Here is a 22,146-nt window from a genome sequence, read left to right as displayed (position 1 = left end):
AAAAAAAAAAAAAAAAAAAACAATCAGGAGTCAGAGGGAAGCTGACAGACTGAAATGGCTTCTGCCCTCCACAGGGAGCTAGAGGCTGCTCCATTGACCTCCTCCTGAGGCTGCCTGGGCTGGCCTGCACAGAGTGGGTGGAAGAACACATCCTCAGAGTTACTTACTTTTCATCTGGGTGGTGACAGACAGAAACAAGTTTTCCACGGACTTATTAAACCCTCTGAAGTGGCCAAGTTCCTGTAACTAAAATAGAAACAGGAGGCTGTGTGGTTATATCACCAGCGGTCTTTGCCCCACTGTCTCCAGGCTGCCAGCCTCCAAACACTGCGGGAGGGAAGGCGTGGGAAGGTGTGTGGGCGTGGGTATATGCCCGTGTGTCTGGAGGGCACAAGCCCCCTGGCAAACAGGCATCCTTAGCACGCTGCCATCTTTCTCTGGATTTTGCAGCCCCATTAAAGGATGGAGCATTATCAACAGGCAGTTCACAAGATAACAACTACCTTTTAGACGTAATGACTGACATTTCATTGCCTCAGAGATGGTACTCAGCTAATTACTGCTTGTTTGACCTCCTTTGTCTTCTAGCCCTACCCAACTCCCATGTAGACAGCACAGAATGCAGGTGACATGGGGGCTGACAGTACTATAAGGACAAGGTGACCAAGCTGAACACAAAGAGCTCTCTCCCCCAAAGGGAACATAGAAAAAGGGATAACAGTATCTTTGATGAGGTCTCATCCCTCCATCTACCCATTCATTGGCCATTCATCTGTCTGTTCACCCACTGTCTATTCATGTGTCCACTATTTATTAATCTACTTCTATCTACCTACCAAGTCATCTACTCATCTGTCTACCTATCCATCCATTCATCCAGTGTCATTCCATCCATCCATCCATCCATCCATCCATCCAACCAGCCATCCAGCCATCCAGTTTCTACTTGTCTATCCACTGCCTCCTCAACACCTCATGTACTCATCTATTTACCCACCAATCCATCTATCTGTCTGTCCATCAATTTATCCATCTGTCTATCTGTCCATCTGTCCACCATCCATCCAGAGATCATCTATTCATTCATATCTACCCACTAACTATCCATTTGTCCATCTTCTCACCATCCATTCCTTCAACTATCTCCCCACCCAACAATCAGTTATCCACCCTTCCAGTGTCCACCCATTGACCCAAAAATATGTCCTTATAACATAATTATAGAAGAAAACAGACTAGGACTGTGAGACACCCCAGGGTGTCTGTGAACTTGGGAAAGCATGACCATGTTTTTGTCTCTCAAACAGACATGTATATTATCCCATGTAAGACACAATTGTTCCCTTTGATGCACAGATTGATGAAGATAACCAAAGCCATACAATTCCATGGCACTCAGTTTCCAAGCACACACAGATACCATTCTGCATGGGGGACAGGTCAGAGAAAGAAGTGTTTCTACTTCTCAGGCGGAAACCCAAGATAACTCACTGAGATTACACAGCTAAGTTCTTTGGGTGGAAATGGTTCTGTTTGCCCTGGAGCCTAAAAATACTAAGATACATTCTCATTCCAGCGAGCACAGCACCCCCTCACACACACACACCGCATGCCAAATGCACATACACTTCAAGGCACAGGACAGCGGTGGGAACGAACACTGGAGACAAGGATCAGGACAAGATGTCTCAGGGTACAAGCAGAAGGAGCCAGCTGAGACTGCAGATAGTCCCTGGCCACAGAAAGAAATGGAAATCATTTCTCCACCTCCAGCTCCAGTTAAGTCAGAGCCACAGACTCCAAGGTTATTGAGTCAACTCTCCAGTATCCTAGGCTGGCCTTCGTTCTCTGCTTCCCACCCCAGGACACAGACAGACAAGTTACCCTGCTGGGGCTGCCGCTGCACTGGCTCTCACTGAGAGGTGGTGGCGTCGGAGGAACCACAGAGATTTTGCTGCCAAGGAGAAACACAAGAATAATGGGTTAAAAGAACTACTCAGGTCACTGGCTTACAGATTTACACATGTCTGAGTTTGTCATTCAGGTTCTTAGCTTTTTGTTTGTGTCTAATTTTCTTTTAAGAAAGTGACGTGGCAGCACCGCTTGCCACTTCTTCTCTGTGAGCTGTGTCTGGATATGAACGCGAGGATGTCACCGCTTTCAGTCCAGGTACCAACTTCTCCAGCACATTCTGAAGCCACTAGGGGCCTTGTCTCCTCCCCACCCCTGAGCTGCTCTTTGACCCAGGCTTCGTATGTGGGGTCCTATTTGGACTACTGCATTCTTAGTGCAAACCACACTAGTACAAGAGTCACAATGTGAAAAGAAAAACAAAAACTCAACACTTTGAGAAAAACTGGGAGCATGAGCTAAAAAATGTAGGAACACATGCGGGAAGGGAAAATAAAATGTGAAAAGTGGGTGTGCTCACATGCCTGTAATTGTGCAGTGAGAGGATTGCCAGCAATACATGGCCAGCCTGGACTACACATCATTGACAAACCAGACCATGGGGCTACATGGCAAGACAGGGAGAAAGATAAAAGGAGAGGAAGAAAGCTGAAGGGGGAGGAGGGGGAGGAAGAGAAAGAAGAGGAGGAGGAGAAGGAGGAGGAAAAAGAGGAGGAGGAAAAGGAGGAGGAAAAAGAGGAGGAGGAAGAAGAAGAGGAGGAAGAGAAGGAGGAGGAGGAAGAAGAGGAAAAAGAAGAGGAGGAAGAAGAGGGAGAGGAGGAAGTTCTAAGTTTTGAGGCTGGATAAATGAACGCCAAAAAAATGTAGCCCCATGGGAACTTTGTGTGACAGTCACTAAACTTTGTGTGACAGAACAGGGCATGTAACCTGTCACTTCAAGGCTGCCAGGGATTCAGAATTCTGTACAAAGATGTTAAATTTTCTCAGAACACTGTTCAATAGCCAATAGGTAATTTTCTCTTCAAAAATGTATTAGGTCTATGCCTGAGCCAGGGAAGATGCCAGAGAAAGGAAGGAAGAGTGGAAGCGACTTCTTGGTTTAAAATGGTATCAGATGCACTTTTTAAAGACAGTGTTTCACTCTTTACAGCATCTCTGGAGAATTCAAAGGGGAAAAATATTACATGTAAACACAGGATAGCTAGAAGGCTCCTCAGGAGAATCTAGAAGCTCCTCTCAACCTTTTCCAGGAACTTTATCATTTAAAAAGTCATGTTCTAGAGCAGTGACCTCTAAAGGTGGGGGACGTGTGAGTTCTTTCAGGGTGTCCTCTGAGCTCCTGCTGACATGTGACTCTTGGTCCTGCACTCACCTCAGTCTCTGATAAGATTGCAGGAGCTTTGCCCCAGCGGTCTCACGTTGGCCTGGGAGAAAGACAAGCCAAGGGCAGTCAGTACCAAGAACAAACTGTAGATGACATAAACCCAGGAATTGATATATTCAAATTGTTTTAATATCACTTCTTGTTATTAAAAAGAGATCTTTTGGGGATGATGGTGGAGGCTGGGGGAGATGGCTCAGCAGGTAAAGGCACTTGCTACCAAACCTGCCAATCTGAGCTTCATCCCCCCAAATCTACATGGTGCAGGAAGCCAGAAGACTCCTGCAAGCTGTCTGTGATCACTACACACATGCCCGGCACATTCATGCATGTGTACATGTACATACACACACATGCGCATGCACTCAAGTGCACACACACACAAACACACACTATTAATCATCTGAGGGCTAGAGAAATGGCTCAGTAATTAAGAGCACTGATTCATCTTCCAGAGGACCTGAGTTTGATTCCCAGAACCCACATGGCAGTTCACAACCATCTGTAATTCCAATTTCAGACTATTTGACACCTTCTTCTAGTCTCTGTGAGCACTCATGTGGAGCACAGACTTCCCTACAGACAAAAACACTCATACACATAAAAAATAAACATAAAAATATAGATGGTGGGATTATTGTGTAACTTTCTATCCACTGGACAACCGTTGGCTTGTTAACAGCCCTGGCCACCTACCCGCTCACCCATACACCCCAATCTGTCATGTCTGGGAATGTCTGCTTTAATGAGAAGTTGATGTTGAATCAGATATTCTAGATCTTGGGTGGTTTGAAACAATCCTTCTAGTCCCTCAGTACCATCCCCCTAGGAAGCACAGACGGCATGATTGAATGTATCCCTCGAAATGCAGAAAGGCCCCTTGTTATGAGGTCTTAACACAATCTCTTTAAACAATGTAACCTCCTTAGGTCTAGACAGGGTGACTAATGCTTCCGCTAGAGCAGACTGCACCTGCCATGGTAGCGCTTTCTGCTTTTTGCTTCGTGATGTTTTAAACCCTCCCAAATAACATTCTGCTTGTCCATGTTTCGTGACTCAGCGGTTCTTGGCTATCAGCATGGGGGGAGTTCTTGTGGGGGTGCTGCAGCACGGTGGTAGGCTTGCAGCTTAAGGAGATGTCTAGAGCCCCTACCAAGCCCAATCCACCAGGCCACAGCTCTGGGAGGTCAAGGTAGCTCTTTTTAATTCATTTCATAGATTTGAGTGTCAGTGCTACTTAAGCACACATGGACAGAGCTTAAGGACACAGGAATGTTAAGAGCGCTGGATGGAGTGTGGGGGAGAGGGACCTTGGGAGGGGCAGACAACATCTAGAGTTAAACCCTGGTGTCAAGCTCCAACCCTCAAAACAGGATATAGCCCCAGCTCCAGGTCTTTAGTTGGGCTGGCCCCAGAAGGGGCAGGAATCCTTAAAATCACAAAGGATTTTTGTCTTGTTTTGTTTTGAGACAGTGGCTCATGTAGCCCAGGTTAGCCTTGAATGTACTACATAATCCGAGGAGGTTTTCAACTTCAAATCCTCGTGTTCCTACCTCCCAGGGTGTGTACCACTGGCCATGATTTTATGTACTGTGAGTGTTCAAGCCCCAGGCTTCCTATCCGTGAGGCAAGCATTCTATCAACTGAGTCTTATCCCAGCCCAAATGTTTTGAGTCTCCATGCCTGTGTATGTTTTTGGGCTTCATAAAAGAACTGGGACCCTAAAAGCAACCTACATGCTAGACCACTAAGGAATACTTCTCCAGTTGAAAACAAAAGGCCTCTCCCAAAGGCTGGAAGTTAAACTACAAAAGCCAGCAGGCAGTGCCTGGAGTCGACCCCTATAAGAGCTGCCTGGATGGTAATGTCCGGGCAGGAACAGTGAGACAGACAACTTCACTGCAGGGTGATGGTGGGCCCTGAGGCAGGGGAGAGCAAGGAAAGGGAAAGAAAGAGAGAAGAAAAATGGCAATATTGTATACGGTGGTGGGGGTGTGAGAATGGGGGTGGGGGTGGCAGGCACAGTAACTGTGGGCTCTGAGCACTCACTCCACTGTCTATTTACCTTCCCTTAGTATCTCTCACCCCCCCCCCCCCCCCCCCCCCCCCCCGTCCTTGGATACCTGCAATACCTGGCCATGAGGCAGGACCCCCAAGGCACTGTTGTCTCCATCCTCAAATCTGATGCTATCATTCTGTCACCCAAGTCCCTATGGTGTTCTTGTCTTGCCCAGGCTCCTCCATGTCTACAGCCCTTGCTTGCCCATTCCACTTTCTTATTACCTGTTTTCCCTGGGCCACACCTGACTTCTGTCTCCCCAATTACTGTCACCCCACCTCGTTTCTTTGGGCTACTTCCCCAGGCAGTCCCACCTCAGGCTCTTTTTCTCAAACCCTCTAACCATATTTCCATATTCTTCCTGTGGCCACCGGCCACCGACAGTGGTCTTGCTGCTGCGTGGCTAGCTCTCTGCTGCCCCCTGCTGGCAATGGCAAGCGGAGGCCCAGGACAGAATAGGAAGCACTTCCGCACCCCAGGGCAGGAAAGATGACTCAGTGGTTGAGAGCACTTGCTGCTCTTGCAGAGGACCTAGGTTTAGTTCTCAGCACTTGCATGGTGGCTCACAACCTTCTGTAACTACGGTTCCAGAGGACCTGATTCCATCTTCTGACCTCCGTGGGTCCCAGGCATGTGTGTGGTACACCTTCATACATGCAGGCAAAACATTCATACACATAAAATAAAATACTTAAAAATAAAAAAAAAAAACCTCTTAGCTTATTGTTGTATTTTATAAAAAGGTAAAGGGGGAGAATATATTTGTGGATTTGTAGTCGGGCATGGGGGAAGGGGGTGCCTCCGAGGGCCCATGCTGAGGCATTCCTTGCCCAGGGACCAGCCACAAGACAGTATAGTATAGAATAGAGTTTATTCAGGGCATGGGAAGAGAGTTGAGAGGGTAGTAGAGATAGAGAAAGGCAGAGAGGAGGTGGAGGAAGTAGAGGAGTAGAGGCCGGCCAAGACCATGTGGAGAGAGGGGGTAGGGGAATGGAGAGAGAGCGGGGAAGGGACAGAGTGAGAGCAAGAAAGCAAGAGAGTGGGCTGAGAGATGGGTCTGCGGTTAAGAGCACTTCAATTCCCAGCAACCACATGGTGGCTCACAACCATCTATAGCGGGATCTAACGCCCTCTTCTGGTGTGTCTGAAGACAGCTGCAGTGTCCTCATATAAATTAAATAAATATATATTTTTTTTCAGAGCTGAGGACCAAACTCAGGGCCTTGCGCTTGCTAGGCAAGCGCTCTACCACTGAGCTAAATCCCCAACCCCTAAATAAATCTTATAAACAAAAACAAAACAGCATCAGTAAAGACATACAAGAAATTCTCTAAAAAAAAAAAAATTATTAAAAGAAGAAGAAGAAGAAGAAGAAGAAGAAGAAGAAGAAGAAGAAGAAGAAGAAGAAGGCGGCAAACAGCTAGAGAAAGCAGAGGGGGTGAGCAGCCCCTTTTATAGTGAGTCAGACACATCTGGCCAGGGCCAGGTAACTGTGGTGTGGAGCTTAGACAAAATGCTAACACTTACAACATGAATTTGCCTCAGATCCATGTGTCGTGTCATATTGTGGGGAAATGGGAGGCTACGGAGAACCCCAGATGCCCCTTCCCTTGTAGATCAGAAACTACAGGATGTGAGAACCTCAAGAGGGTGACTGGGTGCACGCAGGGATCTGAGGTGTGCTACCCAATGCAGCTCTTCTTTATTCCCCATTCACTACCATTTCCCCAGATCTTTGCTTTTAGTTTTTCAAAACCACTAAAGATTTTGTTGTTGTTGTTGCTGTTAATATGTTTCTAATTCCTGTAATCCCCTGAAGAAATGTATACAGACAACGATCCCAGGAGCTCAGGACTGGAGAGACCTGTATCCTGCCCATCTGCAGGCAGGACCTAGATGGCCGGGGTTCCTTGCAAGACCATGTGACTGATAGTGAGGGCAGCTGGAGGATGTGTGGGCATGCACACATGCGCGCAGGCAGGACCTAGATGGCCAGGGTTCCTTGCAAGACCATGTGACTGATAGTGAAGGCAGCTGGAGGATGTGTGGGCATGCCCACACGTGCGCACATGCGTGCGCGCATACACACACAATTTTTTTTTAAGATTTATTAATTTAATATATATGACTGCTCTATTTGCATGCACATCTACACACCAAAAGGCATCAGATCCCATTACAGATGGTTGTGAGCCACCACGGGGTTGCTGGGAATTAAATTCAGGACCTCTGGAAGAGCACTCTGTGCTTTTAACCTCTGAGCCATCTCCCAGACCCCTACCCTCACTACACACAGACACATACACACAAACACACACACACACACACAAATTTTTTTAAACAGGACAGTAATAATCTCACTTTGTTGAGATTACTCTCCCTTTTCCAGAAACTACCTAGAATGAAACCCCAGGGCCCACAGCTTCCTCTGAGGGGTAGGGAATACTCTCTATTCTAAGACATTTCCCACAAAGCCCACTCTGTTCTCACCTTAAAGAATAGACCCTGGAGGAAACGGGATTTCTACAGGCAGTGGGGAAAACCACCAGAGTCCTTATCTGGCAAGGTTAGGCTCTTATAAAGGGAACTTGAACCCAAGCTGGGCCTCTACACAGGAAGACAAAATGGAGGTGGCTGTCTGTGTAGCAATGGAGGCAGAGCTGGGGCGAAGCTTCTAAAAGCCAAGGACAAGCAGGGGCTGCAGAGATGAGGCAATGTACAGTTTCATGGACACCTTGGTCTTAGGTTTCTACTACTAAAATATCAAGCAACAACTCTCCCTTGCTTGGAGCTGTGAAAGTAACAAAGACCACAGCCCTTTTTTTTTTTTTTTGTGGTGCCTTCCTCTCCAGGTTCACCTGGTGCCACTACTGTCCTGTGTGCTTGGTCCTGGCCAGGTGAGCATCCTAGACACACCGTGCCTAACCCACACTTCATATTCCCCCTAAGCATCTCTCCATGGGAACTGCACCTTGTCTCTATCTCTTGTTCTGGTCTTGCTAAAGGTCTGTGGACAGAGACATAATGACTGTTGTGTGCTGTTTTAACTGTCAACCCGGCAGGATCTAGTCACCCGGGAAGAGAGTTTCAATCGCAGAACTGTCTAGATCACCAGGCTGGCCTCCAGGCACATCTCTGAGAGAGCGCCATTCCCTAGTTTGGGGCCCTGGATTGTATGCACCTAAAGAAAGCTAGGTATAAAAAGCAAGCAAACAAGGGTGCATTCAATTCTCTTGACTATGGATGTGATATGACTGGCTGCTTATGTTTCTGCCCTGGCTTCCCTTCAGAGAAAGTGGCCTGAAATCGTGGGTCAGATGAACTCTTTCCTCCCCTAAGCTGCTTTTGGCTGTTGTTATCACAGCAACAGAAATGAACCTGGACAATGAACAACTATCATTGTGAGGCTGGTCTCTTTCACACAATGGCTACTGTACAGACTTGTGCTTAAGTCCCTGTGCCTTCCCCACAGGAAGTTGTATGTCTGCTCATATGCCCCATTTGATTGAGAAATCTCTGAGGACACGACCCTCATCTTATTCATCTCAGAAGACAGCTTTCCGTGCAAGGGCAGTGCTTGTGAACACAGTGTTGACAGGAGCCTATGCCAACTGAATAGTAACATGAAAGCTTGCTAAGTCTGCCTGACAACAACTCATAGGAGGGAGCCCAAAACAAATCCGGAAGCCATAAATCTGGGGAAAGGTGGAGGAGGGGTGGGGAGGGGAAGACGGGGAGGGTGGGGGAGAAGGATGAGAGAGGCAAAAGGGGGGTGAGGAAGGGGAGGGAAAGGGTGGGTGAGGATGGGGGCGGCCTTTGCAGAGTTGGGAAGGAATAGGGAAGGGTCAGGGAGAGAGTAATCAGGATGTACTATATACATTTGTAAAATTGCCAAAGGGTGCAGGGGTGGGGCAGAGGATGGAGAATCTGCATTGGGAAGATTATTACATACAAACATTGGATAAAAGCAGGAAAGTTTAAAGGTCTTTATCTAGTGATTGTGAAATCTGACTTGATCATTTCTGCTCTACCCAGCTTCCTCGGAACAGTCTAAAGTTCCTACATATGGTTCAAGAGCCTGACAGGCTCCCAGCATGCCTGCTGGGAACATCCCTTCTAGGGCTCACAGTCGCTCTGAGGGGCTGTGTCTGCAAGTCTTTCCTTTTAGAAAGAAAGAGAGGAATCAAAAACAGAATCTTGTCTTCTTTTTTTAAAAATAAGAAATAGAGCATTTCACTTCTTGGAAATAAATGCTATTTCACTAAAGATACTAGTAGGAAAGTGAGCTCACACAAACTATTGGCCATAGCTGTTCAAAACCAGCCACCCTTGCCTACCCTGATGACCGAGGAAGGTGGTGTTCACTAAGTGAACAATGGGGAGGGACACAGGCACAGTCTTGAATACAATTCCATACATACTTAATGGGACCTGCCTCTAAAGATCGTCTCATATTTAAATTTTTTGTGTTTTGTGTATGTGCATGTGTGTGTGCACATGGGACACATTTTGGAAGTCAATTCTCTCTGCGAGGTCTGGAGACCAAACACAAGTCATCAGGCTTGGTGGCTGAACCATCTCATCAGCCCAACTTTTGCCCTTTGTGTACAGGGGATGAAACGCAGTGCCTGTGCATGCTGGGGAAGCATTCTGCCACTTGGTTACAGCCCTAGCTCCAACATTTCTCTTCATTAATGAGTCTGAGTGCTTCAAATCCATACCGGTCTGCTTCTGTCTTCAAATCCCTGTGACCAGATGGGCACTGACTAAGTTGCCTGTGTAGAATAAGACCCTCAAAAGCTGAAAATCTGAAAGATTAAACCCTGCTTGCTAGTAGAAGTGGGTAAACATTTCTACCCCTCCACAATTACCAGAAGCAAAACTCATCCTGGCTAGTGACACAGTGAGCCACAGAGACAGTCAGCGGAGGGCATGAGGAGGACCAGCCTTCCCGAGTCATTTCCAGTTATTAACAATAGAACACATCTGAATAGATCGTTTACATGTAACATTTACTATATTTTAACTTGAAAAGGACTAGTATTTAAAAGTAGTGACGGGCTGGAGAGATGGCTCAGAGGTTAAGAGCACTGACTGCTTTTCCAGAGGTCCTGAGTTAAATTCCCAGCAACCACATGGTGGCTCACAACCATCTGTAATGAGATCCAATGCCGCCCTCTGGTGTGTCTGAAGACAGCTACAGTGTAATCATATAAATAAAAAAGTACTGATGTTGCTTTCTGATGGTTTTGTCTTTGTGACAGGATCTCACTAGGAGCACAGATATATTTAATGCTTGATTTTTATCTAATACACATATATACATACATACATACATACAAATGTGTATATAAACATATACATGTATATATATACATGTATATGTATACCAATACACATGTATTCATACATATGTATATACATGTATACATATATGCATAATACATGCACACACATACTTTTTTTTTTTTTTTTTTTTTTTAGTCAATGGGTCAGGTAAAACATGCTGGCTTCAAACTGTATCTGATGACAACCCTGAACTTCTGATCCTCCTGCCCTATCTTGGGATTACAAGCATGCACAACTGTGCCTCATTTTATACGATGCAGAAGATAGAACCCAGAGCTGTGTGCACACTAAACAGGCACTCTACAAACTGATGACTATTAAGGTATAAGCATGTCCTGTTTGTAGAACAAATCAAAGCACCAATGGTGCCACAGGAAAATGCACGCTTACAGCAACCAGCCAACAGGTGGCGCCAGGAGTAAAGGTGAATTTCCAGTTTCAGCTTTGCAGTTATAAGTGACCTAAGACAATGCCCACCATAATTAACACTGCAACTTTACTAGTGGCGCTTAAACCCACAGTGCTCATAAAGAACGCCCTGGGGACCTGCCCAACATAACCCTGTCCAGGACCCACTGACCCCCATCTAACACACCCCAGTGTTTCACTAAATTGGAACTTTAGCATGTGAAGCCAGGAGCTACAAACTTGAAACACCTTTCAACTAATGGTGAAGTCCAGGTCCCAGAAACCACATTAAAAACTTTCTGCACACACCACCAAGTACTGCAGACAGCAGATCTACTGGGAACGCTTCCAGTATAGCCAGGGAAGTCCCCCAAAGACACTTTAAGAGCTGTGAGGCTCTGGACATACGATTCCAACGGCACAGATAAACCTCAATAACACAGCTATGGAACCAGGGCTGGGGACATGGGTCAGCAGAAGAGAGCACATGCTGCTCTTGCAGAGGCCCTGAGTTCAGATCTCAGCATGCACATCAGATATCTCCTCTTGCGGCCTCCACAGGCACCACACATACAGGGAACATGTGCATGCACTCAGGCACACACATGAAAGAAATGATTTCTTTCATAAAAAGCCACGAAACTAATTTAAAAGTTGTGTGTATCATCAGAAAAATAAAAGTAAGTCAAAGTAACCACATGTTTTTTTTGTGCTGATCCAGGAACTGAAGCTCATTTTTGCTAATTCTTAGATCTTTATTTATCATGTGTGTGGTGCAATATATATACATAGCACATCCCCAAGTGTGGGGGTGCATGACTGTGCACACACATGGTGCTGGCTCTGCCACTTCCAACCTTGCTCTCTTGAGACAGGTTCTCTCACTGAAGTCCCAGCAGCTCCCACCACAGTCCTGCAGTTACTGGCACAGGCACAGTCACATTAACTAGCTTTTTATCAGGTCTGCAGATTTGAACCCAGAACCTCATAACTGAGCAGTAAATGTTCTTCCCTGCCAAGCCACCTGGCTGGCCCTCTTAAGTCTTTCAAAAGGTTGGGAGACTAGTACAGTAAATGTCGTCACAATCTATCTCTATTACTTTTTAATATTAACTTGTGTCTAGTCTTTTTTCGTGGAAATTTTGGTAGCATTTATCTTAAACAGTACGTATCTGATAACCATTAAGGGAGAAAGAAATAAAGCACATAAAAAGGAAACCAGTGTTGAGAGCACACTGATGCCCAGAATTGCAGCTAAACATTAAACTTGGCTCTAGGTTTCCAGGGCTAAAAAGAAAGAGCATCCAACCTTAGCCTGAGATGGGCACTAATAGGTGTAACATCTACCTTTATCATCAAAGAGCCCTGTCCTGTCCACTACCCACGATCTTACAACTTGGCTAAACAAAGGATGAGACATTCTGAGGGCAGATGAGAATGATTTCAGATGGTCCATGATGTTTAAGTATCTGGAAATTTAAAGATAATCTGCTCCCAATTACAGAAATTATTCTATGAAATTGTGTCCAATCATTTTTAAACCTGTCTTTTATGGTTCAACCAAATAAGATTTTAATGCATTACTTTAATGTATTAAAACAACTTAATATATTAAGATTTCTAGTACATTTTAATTTAGTGGGGGTGGGTGTCACAGGACAACTTGTGGGAGTCAGGTCCCCCTACCATGTGGGTTCCTGGGATTAAACTCAGGTTGTCCAGGCTGTCAAGCTTGGCAGTGAGCGGCCTTCGCCCAAAAGTCATCTCATTGGTCTCTGGTTTTTAAAATGTAAATATATATACACAGGAGAGCATGTGCACATATGCATACATGTGTGTGCAGAGAGGGAGAGTGAGAGAGAGAGAACAAGAGAGAGAGAGAGAGAGAGAGAGAGAGAGAGAATATTGAAGTAATGTATAACAGAGTATTCACAACTGTTCTCTGGGTGAATTTGCTATGCTTTCAACATTACTCTTCTGCCTTTTCCTCCTCTTTCTCCTCTCCTTCTCCCCTCCCCTCCCCTCCCATCCTCCTCATCTTCTTTTTTTGATGGGAAGACAGAACCCAGGGTCCCACGAATGCCAGGCAAGTGTTCTACCAAGCCTTGTCTCCAGGTAGTCTTGCTTTTCAATTTTTAAATGAACACATCATACTTACCTTCAAAACAAAAGCACAAATAGAATTTGATATCATGCTTCAGAGAGGGTCAGAGTATGGGGAGAAAGCAGCTGGTCTACCCTGCCAAGTGTACTAGAAGGTGCGCCGGCAAAACATCATAACCCTTTCAAGTGTTCCTGCCTCCAACCAGCCATCCTGCCCCTAAGAAATCCACCCAAGGGAATTACACAGAACTGCCAAGATCCCTGTACAGGACGTTCAACCAGGTGACCATATGAAGATCAAATGAACCAAAACAGTCGCTGGCAGTGGGGAGAAGGGTAAATAAATTGTCACTATATTTGATGTGTAAAGTCGTAGATACATTTCAAAGATGTCTGAGGTGGTGTGAAGGAGAAATGCCTTTTGTAGGCTCATGTGTTTGAATACTTGGTCCCACTTGGTGATGTGTTGTGGGAGGAGAGGCTATGGAACCTTAAGGAAGCAGAGCCTTGCTGGAGAAAGGATACGGGCTTTGAGGATCTATAGCCTGGTCCCACTTCCTGTTTGCACTCTCCGCTTCCTGTGTGTGGATACAATATGGTTAGCCAGTTTACTGCTTCTGCCACCATGCCATGCCATGCCATGCCTGCCATCTGGAACCATAAGCCAAAATAAGCGTCTTTTCCCCGCAGAGACAGGATTTCTCTAATTGTCCCAGCTGGCCTGTAGAGGCTCCAAGATGCAGATTCATTTGCCTCTGCCTCCTGAGTGCTGGGATTAAAGGCATGGGTGACCACCACCATCTGGCCAAACCCCTTCATCTTAAGTTGTCTTTGGTGTGAGTGAGCAGGAGAAAAATAATGAATACAATGTCATCCTGCCCAACTTTCATGAGTTGATTCTCTGCTTCCTCTGTCAGGGTCACAAGGATTGAACTCAGGTCTTCAGGTTTAGACACAAGTGCCTTTCCCATGAGCCATCTCATAGGCTGGCTTAAAACCGTTTGATCAAGGTTATCTTTATCCTCTCTGATGCATTTGTCTTAGTATTGGCTTCATCCTTCTCTCACCCCCTTACCTTATTTCCAGCCCCCCTTTCAGGTAAACCCAGTTTGCCCTTGGCTGCTGGATGGCTACAAATGACCTTTTAAATGTACTTATTTAACTTCTACTTAGCTTTATTCTATGTTATGTGTGAATGGGGCTACACATGTGGGAACACACACATACTATGGAGTGCCTGTGGAAGCCAAAGGGTCAGCTTTGCTGTTAATCCTCACCTCTGCCTTGTTTGAGCGAGGGACCTGCTTCTTACCACTGCGTTCATCAGATTGGGAGCTGCTGGTCCTCAGGTGTTCCTTACCTTGTTCAGCCTCTTACTGGCTGGGAACTAGCCATAGGCTGGTTGCCCAGCAAGCCCTAAGGATCTGCCTGTCTTTGCCTCCACAATGCTTGCAAGCTTGGACCACCAGGCTCAGCGCTGCCCACCCCCACCCCCCAGTTGGTTCTGGGGATGGAGTGCAGGTCCATAAACCCTTTATCAACTGGGCCCAGATGAATTTAAATTATTTTAAATTAAGGACCATGAACAAAAGACTGGATGAACAAGATTTCATTAAGATTTCCAGATGATTATAAACGCACGGTTTCTGCTGTAGTGAGCCCTGCAAGTGCACAAAGGTGCCTTGCCACAGTCACAGAAAACCGTGTGCAAACCAGATGCTCTGTGCTCAGCAGGAAACAGAGCTCCAGAAGGGAAAAGTCTGGCAAAGCAGAAACTTAGAGGAAGTGCTGTCCAAGAGGCTGGAGCGGGACAGAGAGGGCGGAGCCTCAGGTAAAGGTAACCAATCAGTTCAGGGGCAGGAAAGCTCAGAGCTGAAGGGGTGGACCCAGTATCTGTACAGGTGTCTTGCTACAGTCTGGGTTCCAGTGCTTGGTTCTGAGAGTCCAGATCAAACCAAAACGGGGTCACTCATGCTAAACATCAGCCTTAAGGAAGAAGAGAGTCCAAATTGACCAACACCTGGAAACAGGAGACCACCTCAGTTCATGATATAGAAGTAAAATTCAGCCTGGTTGTCACTAGAACTCTGTAGTTTCTTGTCTTGACAATTCCAAGACCATGAACATTTTTTTCCTTTCAACTAAAAAGACGTAATGCTAAATATTTTTAAACTAGAAATGATCATTTTGACACGAGTTAAAATTTTAACAGCATTTACCTGCAGTTGGAAATTTCCTGGCTCGTTCCTCAAAGAACCACTCTCCGGTTTTGATTTTCACGTTTCTGAAAAGCAAACAGAATCATGTGTTTGAGAGCAGGTCCTCACCTGCCTCTGGCTGACCTAGCACTCACTATTCAGCACAGCCTCAAACTCAGCCACACCCCTGCCTCAGCTCTCAAGTGTTGGGATTACAGGTGTGAGCCATCTTCTGCAATTATAAAATTGAAAAATACTTTTTAAACAATAGTATTATTTTTACAAGTACAAGTGTGCTTTGCCTACATGTAGGCTGTGCACCATCTGCATTCCTGGTATCTTCAGACACTAGAATGCCAGATCCCTTGAAACTGGAGTTAAAGATAATTGTTAGCTACCTGGCTTGCCCCAGGCCTCTTTCTATGTAGTCTGTGGACATCCAACCTTTTGGCTTGAGGAAGAATTGTCTTGGACCACACATTCAGAAGTATCCAACCCAAGGTCAGCGTTGAATATGACCCAACACAAAATTCTAAACTTATTAAAGACATCTTGAGATTTTGGGGGGATGATTTTCTTTTACAATTTTCAGAATGCTCAAACACATTGTTTTAGTTTGCTTTCAGTTGCTGTGATAAACACTTACCAAAATCAAGAAAGGGTTTGTTTGGCTTATAGGTTACAGTCCACCATCAAAGGAAGCCAGGGCAAGAAGTCAAGGCAGGAACTGAAGCAAAGACCATGAAAGAACACTGCTAACTGGCTTGCTCCAGATGGCTTGCTCAGCCTACCTTTCTTAGATAATGCAAGAGCACCTGCCTATGGGATGGCACCACCCACCATTGATTTGGCCTTCCCACGTCTATCATCAGTCAAGAAAATGCCCGCAGACCTGCCCACAGGCAAAGCCAAAGGATACAGTTCTTCAGTTAATGTTACCTTTTCCAAGGTGATTTAGTTTGTGTCAAGATGACAAAAACTAACCAGCAAGGGGTCTTTGTAGATGACAGTGTTGTGTCTAGATGTCACATAAATGTACATACTTCCTCTTGCCACCTGAGAGTCACAGGTTGAACACTCCTGAAGAGTCCTGCCCTGCCTGATGGAGGCTGGAATTATAAACATCAAGCACCTGGCCCTCCATCTGCTTCTAGAAGCACCTGCATCCATCTTTACGGCCTTTAACCCTGCTAATGCTGAATTAGCAAATGAGAAATAACTGTTGAACATGCTTTGCAAATTCCAGCACACAGATATTTCCTAAGGGGGAGGCCGGAGGAGCTGAGCAGAAAAGCTATCTTGACCTCACCGCTATGAGGAAGCAGTGAATTAAATAGGCACTTAGGGCGTCACTTCTTTGCATCTGCAGGTGGGGAAGCAGCAGTTATATTTATGCTTTATGTGCAGAGAAAGTGCACATGAGGCAGCTCCAGAGACGCTGAGGATAAATTTTTCATCATTTGACTGACAAGAGGTGGTCTATGTCTTCAGAATTCTTTGAATGCCTGAAGCAGCATGCCCCTGCAGGTCTGCTCTATGGCCAAGGCCCCGATGGCAAAAAAGCCTCAAGAACAAGTCAAAGAGACTCTGGCAGCTGGAGAGATGCTCAGGCTGCAACATTCCAAATGTGAAACAGAGTAACAGGTGTCCTGTGTGGGCGAGCCGGTCCAGCCTCTAACTCCTGCTAAGAGCAGTCTATCCATTCACCCAGCTGAAACTTTCCTTAAAGCAACCTTGGGTGATGAATCAAATTAGTGTGGGTTTGTTTTGTCTGTGCACAACCCCAGCTGAGCTGCTCTTGACCTTGGCACAGGAAAACAGGCGGATGTTAGCGATTAAATCCTAGGCAACTATGAGAAACTGAAGACTCGTGATGAAGGTGAAGCAATGATTTTATCATGCTGCTATCAACCCCTCTTGCAAAACATTCCCCCACTGTCCCCTCCCTAACCTCAGGGCCTCTGTCCCTTACACCCAGAGACACACTCACAGGACCCAGCACAGTAAGAATAAGTGAGTATTCCTATGTTTTCAGGGAGCACCCTGAGAAAAAAGGGATGAGGTAGGCTCCAAAACAGACTTTTGTGCCCTCAAAGGGGTTCATGCTATCAAAAGAACAGTGCCAAGGGCACCCGGCAAGCACTCCCGTGCTTAACTTATACATATGTGTGTTTTATCCCTATGTAACTATCCTGAAGGCCAGAAGAGAGTGTCAGATCCTAGGGCAGAAGTTAGACAACCGTGAGGTTTGAGGAGACAGCAGAGGGTGGAGCAGCTGGCAAAATGCCACAGACAATATCCACAGGGCCTGGAAGACCAGGGAACTGCCATGCTGAGCAAGCCTCACCATGGCAACCAGAAAGTACTAGCAGGAAGCAGCTTTCCAAAACAAGTCCGCTGCCTCCTTGCAAAGGAACCGGCACCACAGCAGGTGATCTGGGCCAGAGTGGGGAGCGAGCAGGGGCCAGAGTGCAGGGGCTTTAGGACATGGCCAGGCCCAAACACAACGAGCCCTGTAAATAAAATACAGAGAAGGCAGAACCCAATCAGCTAAGTTCCACGGAGGTCGACTCAGTTCGACTCAGTTCAGCGGCTCTCCCAGAACACAAAAGAAGACAAAGACATGAAATGCAGAGAAGATAGAATGTGAGGCCAAGCTGCGCACACTAAGAGCCTCTGTCTCTCTCTCCTCTCTCTCTCTGTCTCTGTCTCTCTCTCTCTCTCTCTCTCTCTCTCCCTCCCTCCCTCCCTCTCCTCCTCCTTCCTCCTCCTCCCTCCTTCTCCTCCTTCTTCCTCTCTCTCTCTCTGTCTCTCTCTCTCTCTTTCTCTCTCTCACTCTCTCACCTGAGTTTGGAGCCTAGTGGAAGAGCATTTGCCTAGCATGAGCAACACTCTTAAGTTTAACCCCCAGTACAAGGAAGTGGGTGACGGAAAGGAGAGAAGGGAGAGGAAAAGAGAGGATAAAAAGAAAGAGAGTAGGAGAGGGGGAGGAAAGGAAAGGGAGGGGTGGAGAAAAAAAAGCACAAAAGAGAAATTGGAATAAGCAAATTGAAAAGAAGAAAATGGTGCTGGTGTAGAAATGGGCAAACCCAAGAAGCTGAAACACCAGAAATTCAGAGGGAGCCTCCTTGGTCCATAAAGATCAGCTGGAAAGACCCCCCCCCTTCCCCAGACACACTTAACTGGCTGGAAACAGGCATTTTCAGGGCACAAAGAATAGTGGTAAACCAGAGTCAGATGCCTCTGTAATATTACAATCCAAAAGACAAAAGACATTTGTTACATTTCTTGATTAAAAGGGCACCACCCAGGATTAAAAACCCAGTGAGGTCACTCCTGGTGGGAAAGCCCCCCCACCCCCAGGACACACTCAAATCCACTGACTTGGAAAACTGAAGTCTTCCGAGGTCACTGTGTGGTGAGTGGGCAGACCCAACTGCTCTCTTATGAGAGGGTCACTTTGTTGGTTTCCAAAGACCATTAAGTAGACATTTGAATCAAAAAGAAATTCCAGAATCAGCCAACCACCACAGCGCTTTTCAGAGTATAGCGGTCTAAGGTCAGCTTTATGACTGGGCAGAAATACCAGGGCAGCAAAAAAGAGACTCATTCATGACAATACTGAAACCGCTGTGTCATCTGGAGCCAGTACTTCGCTTACGATGACTGCTGGTTTGGGGATACATCCTGGTCTGCCTTGTGAACATGAATTAGTTATTACGGAAATCCGTATGAAAGCATAGTCTACAGAAAAACCCACCCCCACCTGCCCAGGCGCTCAACTCCACCCCTCCATGACCTTGAGTGCTTACTAGGGTAGCATTTGACCTGATTACCATGCAACCGCTAGCCTAGGCAAGCTGCCTCTTTGGTGACAGGCTTCGGCTGAACTAAGTAGATGACAACCAGGAGAACAAACCAAAGATGTAATTAAAGAAAAAGCTCGCTAATTCTCAAAAGGGTTGTAAAGACAGGAACGGTGACCAAGCGCTGACTGCAAACTGAGCCTGGCCTTGAATAGGAATGGTAACTGGAATCACTCTCTCTCTCTCTGTGCATGCTGGTATGAGCCTGCTAATCCTACTACTCAAGAGGTGGAGGCAGGAGACTTGTGAGTTTGAGGCCACCCTGGGCCTGAACTACCTAGCAAGGCCCTGTCTCAAAAATGTATTCTCTTTATTATGCACCAAAAAGGTATTCTAGGGCTGCACTTGGTGGGTACAGTTGGGGCCGAGTTTGAATCTCTAGAACCCATAAGTTAGATGTGATACCTTGAGCCTATTATAATCCCAGCATTCCTGAGGGAGGGGACCAATTCTCAGGAGCTCAGAGGCTGCCCTGACATTGCAGTGGTGAATGTTAGAGAGGTCATGTTTCAGACAAGGTGGAAGAATGGACGACAGGGCTGGAAGATGGCTCAGCGAGCATACTGCTCTTCAGTTTCTGAAACCTACTTCCCGAGGGATCTGATGGCCCTGGCCTCTGAGGGCATAAGCATTTACACGCACACACTCCACCCCAGACACACACACCAAAACATAAATCTTCAAAAGAAAAATGGGGAGGGCAAGGACCAACACCTAAGGGTGTACACGTGAATGTGGCACACATGAACCTGTGCTTACACACATGTACACACGTGAACACAGACAGGAACATGCACACTCCCAAGTCATGCACACAAAAGCATTCTATCACTTTGGTTTTTTGTTTGCTTGTTTGGTTTGGGGGTGTTGTTGTTGTTGTTTGAGACACGATTTCTCTGTGTAGCCCTGTCTGTCCTGGAACTCACTCTGTAGAGCAGGCTGGCCTCGACCTCATAGAGATCTGCCTGCCTCTCTGCCTCTGAGCGCTGGGAATGTAGGTATGCGGGTCCACTGTTCAACAGTTTTCTACATTGTTACTATCTGCTTTGTCTTCAAGACTTCAAAGAATATTAAGGATCTTTAATTTCCTTCTATACATGAATAAAAAGATATATCATGAACCTGTAAGTAATGTCCCTGCTGTCAATCCAAGCATACATATTCCACATGAAGTGAACTATCCAAGCATACATACTCCACACGAAGTGACCTTATGTTGCACCGTGAGAACTGAACACATAACACTGCCAGTTAGGAGCTCTTCCTGGCTGTGTCTAACTATGTGAAGTACTTTATAGACTACTATACCTGACTTGCTTATATGTTATGGGAAACACGGGGGTCTGTGGATGTAGCTTAGTGCTTGCCTAGCTCATGGAAAGCCCACTGCCCCACGCACTGAGGCTCTTGAAAGGGGGTCTCTGCCCACAATGTTCCCAGGCGGCTTTGGAAATGCCTATAGAGTTTAAAACAAACAGTGGGCAGTGAGAACACTGAACTCTAACCTCAGCACCAATTGAAACCCTGCTTGGACACGCCTGGCTGTCACTTTCCTGTCTCTCAGATGGCTGGTCCTTCCTCACAGAAGGACTGTACGCACTGACAAACAGTGAATATGACGTCTCTCATGTTCACAGTGGTCACGTGCCTTTGTGGGCTGAAAATCTAAACAATGGAATTATGGAAATATTAAGGGTTGGTCTGAAATTTACGGGCCTTCCCCTCTAAACTCTAGGAAGTTTAACTTTAATAGGAAACATAATGGTTGCAGGACCTTTGTTAAAGTGTCACTTGATTTTCAATAAGATTTCCCCCATGCCATGCAGAAAACGCAATATGCCATCCCGTAAGAACACACTTTTGTCTTATCCAAACCCCAGCTTAGCAGGGTCTGGTGATACAGGCCTGGAATCTCAGCTATGAGAGAGGCTGCTACAGGAGAATCACAAGCTCAAGTCTGAACTGCCGAGTTAAGTGCAAGGGCAGGTGAGGCTTCCTAACTAGACCTTGTGTTGGCATCAGGGCCTCTGAAACCCATGATGTCACCTAGGCAGGGTCTCACAGATCTGCTGCCAAGGCAACAGCCACCATATTCCCACAATCACCATATTCCCAGAATCCATTAGGCTCACCTCCCACCTTTACCTGTGATTACCACATTATCGAATATGTATATGGGGGACACCTCTCTCTTTCTCTCTCTCTCTTTCTCTCTCTCTCTCTCTCTCCCTCTCTCTCTTCCTCCCTCTTCTCTTTCTGCCACCACCCCTTCTCTCTCTCCCAATTAAACCGATTACATGTGGAACTGTTTGGACCTAGTGTGTGTTGTGTCCTGATGGGAGTTGCCGTTCTAACACATCATCTTGGCTCAAAATGTAAATATAAACAAGTAAAATCATGGATATTTTTTGAAAGATTTATTTATTTATTTAATGTATATGAGTATACTGTCACTGTCTTCAGACATGCCAGAAGAGGGCATTGGATCCCATTACAGATGGTTATGAGCCACCATACAGTTGATGGGAATTGAACTCAGAACCTCTGGAAGAGTAGTTAGTGCTCTTAACCACTGAGCCATCTCTCAGGCACCAAATCATGGGTATTATAGCCTAGTGATGGGCACATGCCTGGCATGTGCAAGGCCTCTGTTCTCCAAGTCCTAATCTAAAAAGTGATTTAATCTAGAGCTCAGAGCATTGTATACTGGCCACAAAACAAACAAAAAGCTTTAAGTACCAGAATTCAGCTCCTCATCACCCATATTACATGTTGGGTGGGTGTGATGTCTCCATCTATAATGCCAGCATATAGAAGGTGGAGAAAGGGGATCCCTGACGGAGGCTGGCCGGCTAGAATAGCCAAATTGAT

The 22,146-nt window shown here is 46.1% G+C and overlaps 1 protein-coding gene across 1 annotated transcript in view; it reads right to left on the bottom strand.

The window, feature by feature from the left end:
- Sytl3 (synaptotagmin like 3) overlaps positions 1 to 22,146 on the bottom strand; it is a 73,408-nt gene that overhangs the window by 28,838 nt on the left and 22,424 nt on the right. The window contains exons 4-7 of the mRNA XM_031350955.1: positions 15,431 to 15,495; positions 3,284 to 3,335; positions 1,885 to 1,954; positions 168 to 246 (exon numbers count right to left, since the gene is read on the bottom strand). Coding sequence (XP_031206815.1) covers positions 168 to 246; positions 1,885 to 1,954; positions 3,284 to 3,335; positions 15,431 to 15,495 — 266 coding nt within the window. The remainder of the gene's footprint in view (positions 1 to 167; positions 247 to 1,884; positions 1,955 to 3,283; positions 3,336 to 15,430; positions 15,496 to 22,146) is intronic.

Source organism: Mastomys coucha, unplaced genomic scaffold (assembly GCF_008632895.1).
Source record: "Mastomys coucha isolate ucsf_1 unplaced genomic scaffold, UCSF_Mcou_1 pScaffold5, whole genome shotgun sequence".
Lineage (NCBI taxonomy): Eukaryota > Metazoa > Chordata > Mammalia > Rodentia > Muridae > Mastomys > Mastomys coucha.
Note: the sequence above shows the minus strand (reverse complement) of the source record. Positions and strands in the feature narration are given on the sequence as shown.